The sequence below is a fragment of the Atta colombica genome, unplaced genomic scaffold (assembly GCF_001594045.1).
Source record: "Atta colombica isolate Treedump-2 unplaced genomic scaffold, Acol1.0 scaffold86, whole genome shotgun sequence".
Taxonomy (NCBI): domain Eukaryota; kingdom Metazoa; phylum Arthropoda; class Insecta; order Hymenoptera; family Formicidae; genus Atta; species Atta colombica.
The window spans coordinates 155,500-171,664 of NW_017259579.1; the positions used below are offsets into that span (position 1 = coordinate 155,500).

The 16,165-nt window shown below is 35.1% G+C and overlaps 1 protein-coding gene across 4 annotated transcripts in view; it reads left to right on the top strand.

Moving 5' to 3' along the window:
- LOC108693041 (protein arginine N-methyltransferase 7) overlaps positions 1-16,165 on the top strand; it is an 82,771-nt gene that overhangs the window by 58,903 nt on the left and 7,703 nt on the right. For all 4 annotated transcript variants that reach the window (XM_018201686.1, XM_018201688.1, XM_018201687.1 and 1 more), the window contains 4 exons: positions 2,060-2,209; positions 2,291-2,512; positions 2,574-2,803; positions 5,179-5,308. In XM_018201686.1, coding sequence (XP_018057175.1) covers positions 2,060-2,209; positions 2,291-2,512; positions 2,574-2,803; positions 5,179-5,308 — 732 coding nt within the window. The remainder of the gene's footprint in view (positions 1-2,059; positions 2,210-2,290; positions 2,513-2,573; positions 2,804-5,178; positions 5,309-16,165) is intronic.

Consider the following 16,165-nt stretch of genomic DNA (forward strand, 5'->3'; position numbering starts at 1 on the left):
TATACAGATCTTATATATTAAAAAGTCCAATAGAAAAAAATAAGAAAACTATTTTATCTTTATTGTTTTGAATATGAATTTTGGTTGTGTGTTTTCAAAATACTATATGATATTTTATACTGGAATGCTATCATTATCGCATTATCATTTCTTATAGTTTCTTTTTAAGTATCATGATTAAAAATGTATAAGAATTTATCGAAAATTGAATCTCTATCATTTTCTATCATATTCCTTAAATGCTAATTTGATGTAAATATAAGAAATAAAAAATAAAGTATTTTTTATTCATATTTACTCATATTTACATCATATATTCATCATGCTTGAAATACGCCGTATTTATAAGTATATACATACATATTTTTAAAAACGTATATATAGTATGGGATTCGAACTTAAGACCTATGAAGTAGTAACTTAATACGCTAACTCTCTTTATCTAACTTACGCTATAATCGTATATCTGGACAACTTGGAATTCGATTCATATCATCAACTCCTCATATAAGTTTTTATGATTCATTTACTGTAGGCTGTCAACAATATTCAATATGGAATTACATCGAAAAGTCGTTTATCAATTACTATACTATTGGGTTGTCCGGAAAGTTCGTGCAGATTTTGAAGGAAAATTGAAACGCAGAAGATTTAAATTTCTAATTTCATTTATTAAATTTAAATCTTTTGCGGCATGAACTTTCTAGACAATCCAATATAAGAAAATTTTTCATCATAAAACATCCTCATATTTCCTCATATTAGTTTTTATAGTATATCAGTCTATAAATGGTTTTGTTGTCAATTTCAAATTATAGAAATCGAAATGTATGGGAAACAATTTCCGCACCATTTCCGCATTATTTTCGCATCTTTCCCACATTTTTCTGCATCTTTTCCGCATCACTTCTGCATCACTTCCGCATTTCTCCCGCACTTCTTCTGTACCTCTCCTGTACTTCTTTCTGCATCATCATCTCTCTCTTCCTCCCCCCTTCCTCCCTCCCTCTCCCTCTCTCTCTCTCCCTCTCTCTCCCTCTCTCTCTCTCCCTCTTTCCCCTCCCCTCCCCCGCAATATGCGAGTTAGTGAATATATAATTTTCGTATTACACGTAGATGTAAAAAATGGATAGCAGTGCTGACTATTGACATCCATCGGCGATAATAGTAGACCGTTATCGGTCGGTAATTATTGATATTATCAATATGGATAATAATTATTCGGGATATCGATGCTTGAAGTATTTCCATTCTGGAAAATCAAATGGAAATCTATGAAATTTTGTTTGTATTTTTCATATATTATTCTGATAAGTTTCCCAATTCTCTAAAAAAAAAACGTAAAAATCTTATAGACTGGCTCCTTACTTTGTCGATGAAATGTCATTATTTAAATATTATATTCATTTTGTATAGTAAATTTACGATAAACTTCTATAGATATTTCTATTCTATAAAGAAATCTATGAAATACCTTTTGTGTTTGTCGTATATGTAAAGATGGGATTTTTAATTCGTTAAAAAAAAATCAGATAGAAATCTATGAAATTTCATCATTATATTTCATATACGTTTAGAAGTTTTTCAATTCACTAAAAAATAATAGAACCTTATAGACTTCGTTTTGTATACCGCCGATAGGAACTCATAAGAAGAGAAGAATAAATTTCAGATTAATAACGATTTTATTTTTATCGTTAATACACGATTGATTGTTATTCGTTGAGTAAACGATAGAAATGCCAAGGATGAATGCCAATTCGTTATTACTATTCTTTTAGATACAATTGATTGAATACGATAGAAAGAGATAATTTCTATCGTTAGTTTGCAACAAAATATAAATCTTATAGAAATCAATAAAATACGGTAGGATTTATATTTGATACTTGGAAGATCAATGATACAGCTTAAAGAAAACGATACAAATTGATAGAAATTATATTATTCTCAATCGTTCTCTATCAATTTTTTTTATCAGGATTTCTTATATCAACTTTTGTTATCTGAGAAGTAATCGAATTAGCAAAATTAAATTATCATACATTTCGTTTGGTAGAATGAGAAGTATTATCTTGCCCTCAAAACTGCTATTGAGAAGAAACATCAGGCCGGTGAAGAGGCTAACGTTCTTGACATAGGCACTGGAACAGGGTTGCTGTCGATGATGGCTGCCAGGTGCGGAGCAGATACTATAACGGCATGCGAGGTAAGAAAAAACTTTTGAAAACCTTTTTCAAAATTCTTGAATTTTTCAAAGATGCTGCTTATGTAGAAAGATCTTATTTAGGCTTTCAAACCAATAGCCAAATGCGCCGTACAAATAATAAAGGAAAATGGCTTCGAAGATAAAATTCAATTGATCCATAAGCGTTCTACAAAAATGATAGTAGGTAAAGATGGTGACATGCCAAAACGCGCAAATATTCTAGTTACTGAAGTGTTTGATACTGAGCTGATTGGTGAAGGAGCGTTATCAACATTCCGCCATGCACACGAAATTCTTCTCGAGGTAACATCAAGCTTGCAAATGATCCTGTTCAAAATATGCTTATGTTTTGCTTTTACATTAGGAAAACAGCATTGTCATTCCACACAAAGGAACAGTATGGGCACAAGTAATCGAAAGCTTCAAAGTCTGTAGTTGGAACCGGGTGAAGCCTATTAAGAACGGAGAAGTATTGGTTGATACTCCACAGACTATCCAAACATGCTCTGGTGCTGCAGCTGTACATGACATGCAACTATCACGTCTGCCTCGCGATACTTTTGTGCCTTTGTTGCCAGCACAGCCTATTTTTAAGTAATAATTTTTCCTTTCTTTCGCGATCAATCAATATTGATTCCATGATACTAGATAAATTTCTCTTGACTCATAAAGTAAAGATTCATCTTTCTTTTTATGAACATTTACAATAATAAATATTTCACATAATATAATTAGCTGTCACAATCTCTTAAATAGAAAGAATTAAAAATAAGATTCTCTGTCAGAATCCTTCTTTTATCCTTAGCTTATATAGATTAAAAAAAAATAAATTTAAAAATCGTGGAGTCGAACTTGAAATTCATCAACTTGTTCCCGCACAAAATCACGCGACATTCCGTTAATTTTTGTGGTAATATTTGATATTTCTTTATCATTTATTTTGAAATTTATTGGGAAAAAGTTCGTGGCGTTTTCCCGTTAGATGGTATTAAATGCTCAGTCGGCAACTACTAATTGCATCGACAACACTAGACGTGCGTTTAAAAAGTGACATTTTAATCTTTGTTTTGAGTCGAAAAAGATGAAATCGGTGAAGTGGATCAAAAGTTATTTTATTTTGAAAATGGAAATAAATAAGGAAAAAATTCGCTACATTTTGCAGTATCACTACGATAAAGGCAAGAATGCTGCACAGGCTTGTGAAAAAATTTGCGCTATTTACGGTGAAGATACTCTATCAAAATCAGCAGCACGGAAATGATTCGCTCGCTTTCGTGCTGGAAATTTCGATGTGAAAGATGAACCTCGCTCTGGCCAATCACTGAAAAGTCCGATGAAATCATAAAAGTCGAGCGTAATAAGCATGTGAGCACTGTGGAGATTGCCAGGGAACTAGGCATCGACCACAAAACAGTTTTAAATCATTTACACAAAGCTGGATACAAAAAGAAGCTCGATGTTTGGGTTCCTCAGTTGAGTTGAGTGTTAGGAATATGATGGACCGAATTAACATTTGTGATACGCTACTGAAACGGAATGAAATTGAGTCATTTCTGAAGAGAATGATAACTGGTGATGAAAAATGGATCACCTACGACAATCCAACTAGAAAAAGAAAGGAGAGAAGGCGCAAACAATCGCAAAACCTGGATTGACGAGGAAGAAGGTGATGTTGTGTGCGTGCGTGCGTGCGTGCATGCGTGCGTGCGTGATGGGACAGGAAGGGAATCGTTCACTATTAGCTGTTATCGTCCAATCAAACAATTAATTCCTGTACTGTGAACAACTGCAGAGATTACAACAAGCAATTGAGAGGAAGCGATTAGAATTAATCAATAGGAGAAGTGTCGTTTTCCATCATGACAACGCTCGATCACACACATCTCTGATGACTCGGCAAAAATTGCGAGAGCTTGGTTGGGAAGTTTTAATGCATCCATCCTTTAGTCCTGACATAGCACCCTCAGACTATCATTTGTTTAGGTCTCTGCAGAATCTCTTAATGGTGTAAAGCTAGCTTCAAAAGAGGCTTATGAAAATCACTTGAAACAGTTTTTCGATCAGAAACCACAGAAGTTCTATCACGATGGAATTATGGCTCTGCTCTAAAAATGGCAATATATTATAGAAAATAATGGAGCATATTTGGTTTAAATAAATTGATTTCAATACTCTAAGAAAAACACTTTAATTTTACTAAAAAATCGCCACGAATTTTTTCCTATATCCAATATTTTTGTTTTCCGTTTTTCTTTCTTCATTGAAGGGTCCTTTTTTAAAATTTATATGCGGAGTCAAGTATTCGAAATCGAATCAAATCTTTTATTTGACAAATAACTAGTTTACTAAACTATCCACTATATTGTTGGTATATATTTTTAAAGTTGATATACATTTTAAATGTAAAGTTAGGAAACCTTTCATCTTTACCAGATACAAAATTAGCTTATTTTTTAGCTTTATTTTTTAAAGAAAATTTGTTATATATTGAAAAATGCAGATTTTTGTACAGATTTTGTATAATTATCAAATGTCTAGACAGCAAACAAATTTTTATTTATAAAAAGATATTTATAAAAAGATACTATAATGTCTCAAAATGGTGACCAAAATAACAGAGGAGAGGGAGGGGAGAGAGAGAGAGAGAGAGGCCGAAATAATTTTTTTCAAAATGAAGTTATTCTACATATAGGATTCAAAAAATAAATTTTAAAAAATCGATTTTTTTTACCTTTTAATGAGAAAAATCTCTTAAATCATAATTAAAATTAGAAACAAAACTTATTTAGAAAAAGAACATTGATAAAAATGTATATAAAATCATATATAAAATCATATATAAAATCATATATAAAAAAAAGAAAGATTATTTAAATACATTGACTGAGTGATGAGAAAGGAATAGAAAAATATATATTTGGCTTCTTAATGATAATTTTTAAATAATTGATATTGAGAGTGCATTTTAGGTTTGACTGGTCTGGCAAAAAACCTTTATTAAATAACGAAAAAGTATCATTACTTACACAACCGATAAGAAGTGGGACCGCACATGCAATTTTTATGTGGTGGGACTTGAACATGGACACAGATAATCAGGTAAGGAAGACTGAGGTCAATAGACTATAAGGCTTTAGGAGTTAATTCTAAGTAAAATAATCGAGGCTACATTACAAACAAATTGTGCGAGACATGCGTAGATGTGTCTGAGCACGCACTAGCGACTGCCGCTCAGTCTGCTATGATATCTCGAACCCGACGCGTCTGTCGTTGAAGTTATGCTACAATTTTTAAAAAATCGTACACGTAAGTAAATATTTTTATTCTTAAAATGTTTGTTTCACAATCGTATATAAGATGAGGCATTTAAAACAGATCATCTGAATAACTCGCTTGTTTTTAATAAAAAAGGAAAAGTACCAAACAAAAGTTGCATGGCTTCAAGAGAACGTATTTTGGTTATGTTGTCTTTCTTAGGTAGGTAGAGGCGCTGAAAAATATGAAGATCATTTTTTTAACGGAATTGTACAATTTTTTTGCACAATACAGTTCCTCTACTTATTCTGCATATAAAAGTATTAAGGTAGTAATATCAAAAAACTAATAGTTTACAAAATATTTTATACTTTATTCTGTCATATATTGGCATAAAATATTAAATATTTCGTAAACTTAATTTTTGGATAATCGTACCTTAATATTTTTATGAACAGAATAATGAGATAAATCAATTAGTCAGAAAACACATAGTTGCTTATTTAAAAAATTAAATAAAAAAAAATTAAATCTTTTTAGCGCCTTCACCTAAAAAAAAGACAACATAATCAAATATCTCCCTTGAAACCATGCAACTTTTGTTCGGTACTTTTCCTTCCATTGTTAAAAACAAGTGAGTTATTCAGGTAACCTGTTTTAAATGCCTCGTCCTATATAATCTGAGATGTTTGATTCTATTTAGACAGTAAATGTAGTTCTTACTTAATAAAATCTAACAAATTTTTTTGTTTATCTTTATTATCTATATTATACTATTAATGTTTTTAAAAAAATGAACGGATGAGGTTAGCTAATCACAACAACGGAATATATGGCTAATTTAGTGACGAATCTAATAGTATCTACTCTCAAACTTCTTGGAATGAAATTTTACTGTAAAAGAGTGAAAAAACAGTCAATTTTGAAAAAGAGTGAAAATGTTTCACTTTTTGAAAAAAAATGGCAACATTTTATTTCTTTAAATCTTGCCGAAAATTCTTGTATGAAATTTTCATATAAAATTAATTTCATATGAAATTAAAGTTCTTATATGCTATTATATGATCTTATAAGTTTTTACATATTTTACAATAGCATATTATATGTTTAAAGAAAATATAGGATATTATATGATTTTATAATATCTCGCAAGAACTCATAGGAATTAGTTGTCATGGATCAGACTTATACATGAAATTGACACATTTAAAATATTTTATGTTTTTATATAATCTCGTAAGTTTTTACATGTATTTATCTTATTACACTTGTCGTGCGTTATCCGCACAATCAAATCGCCAGCCCAGGTAAACGTGCACGCTTGATGACGTGGAAATATTAGGTGTACAACTTTGTTTCCGCCGTTTTTTTCCGAAATTCGAGGCTTTATTGTAAAAAACTGGTTATGATTCAAAGTATTGTCCATCGCTGGCCACTACTTTCTCCCATCTTTCGGGTAGCGTACGAATCCCGCGTCGAAAAAACTGGTCATCTTTTGAGGCTATCCACGAATCGATCCAATTTTTTACTTCTTCATAAGACCAGAAGTGCTGAGCTCAGCCAGGCCGTGTGCCATTGATCGAAACAAGTGATAGACAGAGGGAGCAGCGTCTGTAGAAACGGGTGGGGTAGGACTTCCCATTTCAACGTTTCCAAGTATGTCTTGACCACTTTCGCAACAGGGGGTCGAGCATTGTCATGCTGCAAAATCCCTTTATCGTGTCTCTCGTTGTATTGCGGCCGTTTGTCTTTCAATGCTCGGCTCAAACGCATCAATTGCGTTCGATACCAATCGCCTGTGATTGTTTCAGTCGGTTTTAACAGTTCATAATACACTACGCCGAGCTGGTCCCACCAAATACAGAGCATGCCCTTGGAGCCGTGAATATTCGGTTTGGCCGTCGACGTGGAAGCATGGCCGGGAACTTCCCATGATTTTCTGCGCTTGGGATTATCGTAATGAACCCATTTTTCGTCCCCAGTCACAATGCGATGCAGAAATCCCTTCCGCCTTTCAAGCAGCTGTTCACAAGCAAACAAACGCTGTTCAACATCTCTCGACTTCAATTCGTACGGCACCCAATTTCCTTGCTTCTGAATCATTCCTATGACTTTGAGGCGTTTTGAAATGGCTTGTTGAGTCACTCCCAATGATCTCCCCATTCTTCTTGATTTTGATACGAGTCTTGCTCAAATAATGCCTTCAATTCTGCATCTTCGAAAACCTTCTCTCTTCCACCGCTATGCTGGTCTTCGACGTCAAAATCACCGTTCTTGAAACGTTGAAACCACTCACGACACGTTCTTTCACTAATAGCAACCTCACCATAAGTATTTGAGAGCATTCGATGAGCCTCAGTCGCAGATTTCTTCATATTGAAGCAAAAAATTAAAACCTCCCGCAAATGACGAGAATTTGGCTCGTAAACTGACATTTTCAATCGAGAATAACTTTATGATGCAGACACAAATCGACTAATGTTTCTATGGGGTTATGTTGACAGATGCCCAAGTTTATTGTATGACGTCTATGATCTATTTATTTCGACCACCACTTACCGTTAAAGCCATCTATAGGAAAACGGCGGAAGCAAAGTTGTACACCTAATACTACATGTAAATTATAAAAAGGCACTAGACTCTTTATTAACGCACAGAGGCAACGGCACATAAATAACAGCGAAAAAAAATTTTGAAGGAAGCGAACTCGAACGAAATGCGTTGACAGTTAAAAAAAATGATCCAACTCTAACGGCCCGCGTCTCCTTGGCAACCCTTCTCGTAACACGATTCAGCGCACAGAGAATCGAAGCAACGCGGATGTAACACTGTTCCTCCTTTCTTTTAGATTGTCGTTTCGACAATTATAATTTCGATGTTCAATCAACATTTCCAGACGGCTTCACTCTCTACGGCTTCGCTCTACTCTGCGGTTGCACAAATTATCAAGCCCTCGTCTCATGATCTATGGGAGGCTTCCGAGCAGGGCTCCTTTCACCAGAGTTCTCTGGATTTCTCTTAACTCTTCCCTGAAGCTTTGAGTCCTTGATATTTCTTTTTTCAGACAGAAAGAAATTTAGCTTTTATCGCGGTACATCTGCCCCCAATTCCCGCCTTGGCATTTGCCCTTCGTCTCGTAGAAAAATCACGACTCAAAAATCGCGATGCGAACTTCTTAAAAAAAAAATCATTCTCCTAAAGTTGTTTTTCTTTTTCCATTTATCTTTCTCTCCGTGATGTGCGAACGAATTCGAATCTTGTACCAGTACTGAACTCTGTGATTAGAAAAGAATAAATGCAGTAAGTGGTTTATATGTAAACAGCTTATCTAATTCCTAAATATTTTGAACCTTTTTTTTTTAATGTATGGGCTCTGGGAGACCTAACTTAACTTTTTCCTAATTGTCTCTCCGCATAAGAAATCAACCTGTTCGCATGTACCTTTCTCCTATGTCCTACGAATACGAAGACTACGTCAACTTGTCAATTATAGTGAAAGGTCCTTCCCAATTACTCTGTAGCTTAGGATTCCTATCCTTTTTCCTATGAGGATTAAAACGTCAAACTTTCTGTCCTTCACGAAACTGTATCTGTCTAGTCTTTTGGTCGTACTAGATCTTCATGCGTTCGGACCTAATTTTGGTCACGAACTTGACTGTGAATTTGCTTAAATTTTTCTCTTAACTTTCCAATGTATCTTTTACCGATCCTTTTTCTTTTATCTTTGGATTTCCTCTTAACAAATCTACGGATAACTTGAGGTCCGAAACATCTTAGTGGGGACACACCGGCTGTCTCATGTCTCGAAGAAATATACGCCAATAAAAACATTGAGACCTAATAATCCCAATCCTTTTTTTGGAAATGAACTTCATTAAATAACTCATTATCGTCTGCTGGCGCTCTACCTGTCCAGACTGAGTTTGCCAGAGCCGTTCTTTTTATTTTCTTTTAATTTTATTCCAAACATGAGCGCCAACTTCACGAATATCCTGGATTCAAAATTCCTCCCCTAATCAGTATGAATCTCCAAAGAAACACCATATCTAGAAACTTGATTAATAAAAGTTTCAGCCACTGACTTTGGCTCTTATATTTTTGAGTGGAAAAACTTCTATACATTTGCTAAAACAATCTACGATGGTAAGATAAATATTTGTTTCCTAAGGAAGAAGTGGGAAAAGGACTCAGTATGTCCATTTCTATTTTCTCCAATGGGGACCCAGTATTATAAATTTGTAAGAGTGATTTTCCCTTCCCTGAAAGCCTCTTCTTTGAAACGCAGATCTTGCAAGACCTTCACCAATTTTCTATATCCTGTTTACAAACTTGAAACTTGCTCCAGTAAAACTTCTTTCGAATCTTTTCCAAGATTTTATTCACTACAAAATATCCAGAAGGAGAGTCATAAGCTTCTTCTAGGATTTATCTTACATGCTTTCGAGGTACAATTAATTGTAGAATATTTTTCTTCGAATTAAGAACTTCCCATTTCTTATACAGAACATCGTTCATTAAAACAAGAGCATCCCAATAGGACCAATACATTCGACGAGCAGTGTCTTGAGTGGCTATTTCTTCCGAGGATGGGCGCTTCTTTGCCATAAATGATCGAAATTCTAGGGTCCCTTTGATCTCTACACTAAGTTTCCAGACTTTCTCTTTCGAAAATCATATGAACTACTTGATTGCTTTTATTTTGAACGTTTTGTAGCTTTCACAATAATTACATCCTATCACCTCACATTCTCTTCTAGATAATCCAACTGTATTTTTATGAATCAATCCTTTCCGATGAACTATTTCAAATTCATACTGCTGCATCTTTTCATCCAGCGGGCCAACTGCTCTTCCAGATTTCTAAAAGACAAAAGTGACGCGTGGTCCATTCGTACCACAAATTTTCGTCGTAGAGGTAGTGATGAGTGAACTTTATCGAATCGACAACGGCCAGAAGTTCCCGACGGGTCGCACAATAATTTCTTTCGGCCTTACTAACCACTAAAATAACCTATAATTCTCTCGATTCCATCCTGTCTCTGAGACAGGACTGCGGCGATTTCAATGTTGGAGGCATCCATGATGAATTCTCCTTCTCCCCTGGGAAAAGATAGAATTGGGGGGGGAGGGGAATATTAACACTCATTTTAGTTCTTCAAAGGCTCTGTAACACTCTTTTCCCGTCAAAATTTACATCAGTTCTCAGTGAGTTTGTAAAGAGGTTTAGCTAGCATGGAAAATCCCTTTACGAATTTGCGATAATATGAATTGAACTCTAGGAAACTTCGTATTTGATTCTTGCTATGTGGAATAGGCCAATTTTTTATAGCCACAATTTTTTCTGTAGCGATTCCTCTAGCTCAAATAATGTGTCTCAAATATCTAATCTCCCTTCTCAAAAAGTTACACTTCTTAAGATTAATTTTTAAGTTTGCCGATCGAAATTGTTGAAAAATTTCTCTTAGATTTCTCTTAGATGAAATCATCTTTTCGAAACTCTTTCCATAAACAATTACATTATCGAGATAGACCAAGCACTTCCCGGAGAGTAACTTTTGCAGAATCTTTTCCATCAACCGTTCGAAGGTCGAAGAGGCTTTGCAAACGACATCACTTTGAATTGCTCTCTACTAACAGAGAAAGCTGTCTTCTTTCTATCCTCTGGGCGGATTTTGATTTTCTAGGGGATAGAAGTTCCAGTATCTGCTCCTTTAAGTCTAACGTGAAGAACTAGGAATTGTCCGATAATTGTTCGATGATATCATCTATTCGTGGGAGTAGATAGTAATCCTTTTTCGTGATCACGTTCAATCTCCTATAATCTACGCAAAATCTTAGAATCTCATCTTTTTTCTTTACCAAGACCGCTAGGGAAACTCATGGGCTTTGCGATTCTTCAATTATCTCCTGTTTTTTCATATCTTCTATAATTCTATCACTTCGTCCCGCATTTTATAGGGGACTCGTTGCGACTCTGCTTTATAGGAATAGAATTTATTAAATTGATATCGTGCTCAACCTTCACGGTTTCTAGCCACAATCCCACTAGCGAAAATATCCTCGAATTCCGCCAGAAATTCGGCGAAAGTTCTTTCCTGTATCTTATCTAAATTCTCGGAATTTTCCGCAAGAAGTTTTTCAAGAATACCAGGAGTATTTTTTATGTCTATTTTCCCTCTAAGACTTTTTTCCGAGAAATCTTAAATTCAAGAACATCCCGAAACTATTTCCCTATTCGTCTCTTGGAAACGAACGTAGACTCAAAAACGTTTTCTAAGTTCACAGTTTGCAGGAAATTTGTCCCTAATATGGAATCCTCTATAATTTCTGCCATAAACATAGGAAGTACCGCGGAGCATTAGCCTAGTTCCACTTTAGCGAGAACTTTAAATTTGATCGGGACCCTCTCCCCGGTGAGGTATCTCAAATTATAGTTTCCCTACTTAATTTTTTTCCGTTTTCATTGACGAATCTCTTACTTAGGATCAAAATGTCGGAGCCCGTATCGATTTTAAAAGACAAACCTTATTATCTACCATATCGAAATAATGAAAATAACTCGAATTATTTCCGATTCTATTTATTTTTAACTCTTTACAATTCTTTCTAATCCTTTTTCTTTCTAGTTGAACCCGCCCCGTTAAGATCAATTAACGAATTTTCCCGAATTTTCCTCCTTTCTCAGACATTCATAACGGAAGTGTTCCACTGTTTCGCACAACCAGCACTCTCGCAAATTTTCTTTAAAATTAACTTTGTTCTTTTTCCTTTCTTCTCATCTCTCTTCCTCCTTTTTCCTTTTTTTTCCTCCTCTTTCCTTAAAACGTTCCCCGAAATATCGATTCTTATTTTTTCCTTTTTTTCCCATAGCTCTTCCCCTGGATAAGTTTTATAGCTTTTGCCCTTTCTATTGCCAACTGCAACGAAATAATTCCTTCGAGTTGCAATATTCTCTTTATGATCGTCTAACAATGCCGAAACAAACTGCGCGCAGGCGATTTTCCCGAATTGCGTATATACATTCCGGTACGCCGAACATGATAGCTTCTCTATTTCGGTACCGAAGATGGCGAAATCTTTCCCGAATTTTTGTTTCCGATTTGTAAATTGAGAATACGCCATTTGTGACAAATAACCTTCTCCGAAACGCAACTCTAAATTTATCTTTTAGCTCCGCGTACTCTAAATTGTCTATATCCTGCACGCATTGCAGAATGGCGCTCGCCTTTCCCTTCAAACAAGAAACCAATCGCGATCATCTTTGACGTTTCACTGCAACGATTTGCTCGTGCAATTAATTCGAATTTAGAGAGGTACTCGCACAACGGCAACCTTTCTCTGCCGAACGTATTGGGCTTTAATTTATAACCGAGCTCATCACGAGCCTCGAACGCATCCCCTTGTACGCGAAGCTCTATCATATCATCGCGCTCGCCTCTTCTGAAATTTCTCTTCTGAAACCGGGACATTATTGCTAAAAAGACTTAACTGGATGTTGTTGGGATATATGCTTCCGGCAGTCTCTTTCGAAATTATGCCAGCTCCCCGTCTCGAAGCCGTAACTAATAGTTCCGTCTCTCGTGATCTGCTCGTGATTGCTTTTCTTGAAGCTGTCGTATTTCCGATAGTACGGCCTGCAAGGCTATCGTTTTCGGCGTTTTTTCTTCCACTCTTGTCGTACGGCTCGATGGACTGTCGTTTCAGACGTTCTTTTCGAGCTTTCCAACTCCACTGACATTCCCATTCGTCCCTTTAGAGTTCATTATTTGAGCTCTTTTTCTTGTCTTAATAGGCAAACGAAGCATTTCCGTCGTCTGGATTTTTCGATCCGGATCGGATGAGCCCCCGTTAAATGATATATTCGCCATGCGTTATCCGCTACGCGCAAGCGAATCGCCAGTCTAAGTGAACGTGCATATACGCTCGCGGAAATACTACACGTAAATTATAAAAAGGCACTAGACTCTTTATTAACGCTTATACAGAGGCAACGGCACATAAGTAACAGTGAAAAATGTTTTGAAGGAAGCGAGCTCGAATGGAACACAGTTCAAAAAAAATCGATCTAACTAACGGCCCGCGTCTTCTTGGCAACCGCTTGTCAATCCTTTTCGCTCATGACACGATTCAGCGCGCAGAGAATCGAAGCAGTGCGGATGTAACAATATGTTTATCAGAACTGATGAGTCATTTATAATGACAATTTTTAACATTGGACATTATATATTAAAATTCTACAATTTTATTGCTTTTGCGTTTCATTTAGACAATGTTAACGGCAGCACTCCTTCAACAGGAATTGAAAAGACTCATTAAGATGCAATCGTTGAGGAATTATCAGAATGAATTTAAAAGCCTAGCGTTACATTTACACTGACCATTTAATTTGACCATTGACCAATTAATTTCTTGTTTGAATATGGGCAAACAAATTTTTTAGTTGATGCAATAAAATAATTTAGTTGAAGCAAAGCATTTGGTCATTTTACTTGTTTCTAATAAACATTGACATCTGATAAAGTTATTTACAATAACCAAATGTTTGGCTTCAACTAAATTATTTTATTGCATCAACCAAAGATTTGTTTGCCTATATCCAAACAAGAAATTAAAAATTGATTCAACTAAATGGATTTCTCCGTCCGTTATTTGTTCGTTGAAAATAACGGGAAGTCCGAAAATGAAAAATTATTGTTTATACATTTGAATTACAAGAATATATATAATTTATTATAGCGCATCTTTAACCGCGCAGTTTACTTTCATTTGCTTGTTTATTAAATTAAAAATTTAAAAATTCTAATAACTAAAGTTCAATAAAATTGTTACGATGGTGTTATATGATATATTAAATATTATCAGTCTGCTGTAAAAAAATCCTCTATATATATGTGTTTTTTTATAAATTATTTACAGACTTTATTTGAATTTCTGAAATTTCTTTTAAGATCTTTTTAGAACTTAAAGATTTTATGTAATCTCATATAAGATATGAGATTTTATATGATTCGAAGAAGTAATTAAATTCCTCTCTTATAAGAACTTATAGATCCTATATGAACTTTTTATAAGATACCGAGCAAGCACAGTTATATAACTGTTATATTGCTGTAATAAAACGGAATGTAATAAGTAATATAACATATTGATTACATGTAACGTACATGTTAATTGTGATTTCCCATTCACTTCAAATTACAGTTATATACAATAAATACAACAATGTAATAAATAATGTTATAAACATTATAAAATTATTGCATAGTCACAGAAAAAGTACAGAATAGTTTCATAACATGCTGAAATATTATATGAATATAATCTAAATAATTCCAATGTTATGTAATTGTTATATAATGAGTTATATTACACTTACGTAATCTTATATTTATATACTTTATTAGAACAATCATACATAAAATGACATATACCAGGTGTATAAGCTTAAATCCGCTGTTTTTTAGTCAGAAAAATACATTTTTTTCCTAAGAAGCAAAAACAAATTTATTCAAAGTACTTGCCCTCGCTAACTATATATTTTCCCCATCTTTCGGGCAATTTGTGTATACCACGCCAAAAAAATTCCTCATCTTTCGAGGCAAACCACTTATCAAGCCATTTTCGGACGTCTTCGTAAGAATTGAAGTGCCGCTCAGCAAGCGCGTGGCCCATCGACGAAAACAGGTGAGTCAGAAGGTGCCAGGTCTGGTGAGTAAGTGGGATGGGGTAGCACTTCCCAGTTGAGTGTCTCCAAGTAGTTTTGGACCATTATTAACGTGTGCGATGGTGCGTTGTCGTGGAGGAAAATCAGCTTGTCATGTCTTTTCCGATAATGCGGCTTTTTTTCACGCAGAGCACGGTGCAATTTGATCAGTTGTTAATGGTAGCGGTGAACATTAACAGTTTCATCAGATTTTAACAGCTCGTAGTAGATGACACCCTCCTGATCCCACCAAACGCACAGCATCGTCTTCCATCCGAAGCGATTTGGTTTTGAGGAAGATATTGATAGTTGCGCGGGATCAACCCAAGATTTCTTGCGTTTAGGATTCTGAAAATAGATCCACTTTTCATCGCCTGTCACAATGCAGGAACGACTTTCTTTTTGTCTGGCAAGCAGAATTTGGCATGTGTTTTGGCGTCGCTCCATCTGCCTATCGTTCAGTTCATGTGGCACCCATTTTCCGATCTTTTGAACTTTTCCCATGGCATGTAGCCGCATGAAAATGGTTGCTTAAGAAACACTCAATTGCTCGGCAAGCATTTTTTGCGATTGGGTATCATCCTCAACCTTTCTGGGCCGATTTTCGCTTCTTGTCACTCAGGTCAAAATTGTCGTCATTGAACCGGCGAAACCAATCTCTGCACGTTGTTTCCGATAAAGCATTGTCGCCATAGGCCTCCACAAGCATTCGATGCGATTCGGCAGCCGATTTTTTCAAATTGAAACAGAAAAGCAAAGCTTCCCGCATATGCTTTTTTTTTAAGCAAAAAACTAGACATGATTACGAAAGAAAAAAAATATGTTGTTGTACGAAATTGCTGATGAAGTGCACTGATTAATGTTGACAGATGTCAAACACATAAAAAAAAATGTGTTATGTGCCCAGGGTAGCTCTTTGTACGCTCACTAATGCCACCTATGAGCAAACAGCGAATTTAAGCTTATACACCTGGTATATATATATATATATATATATA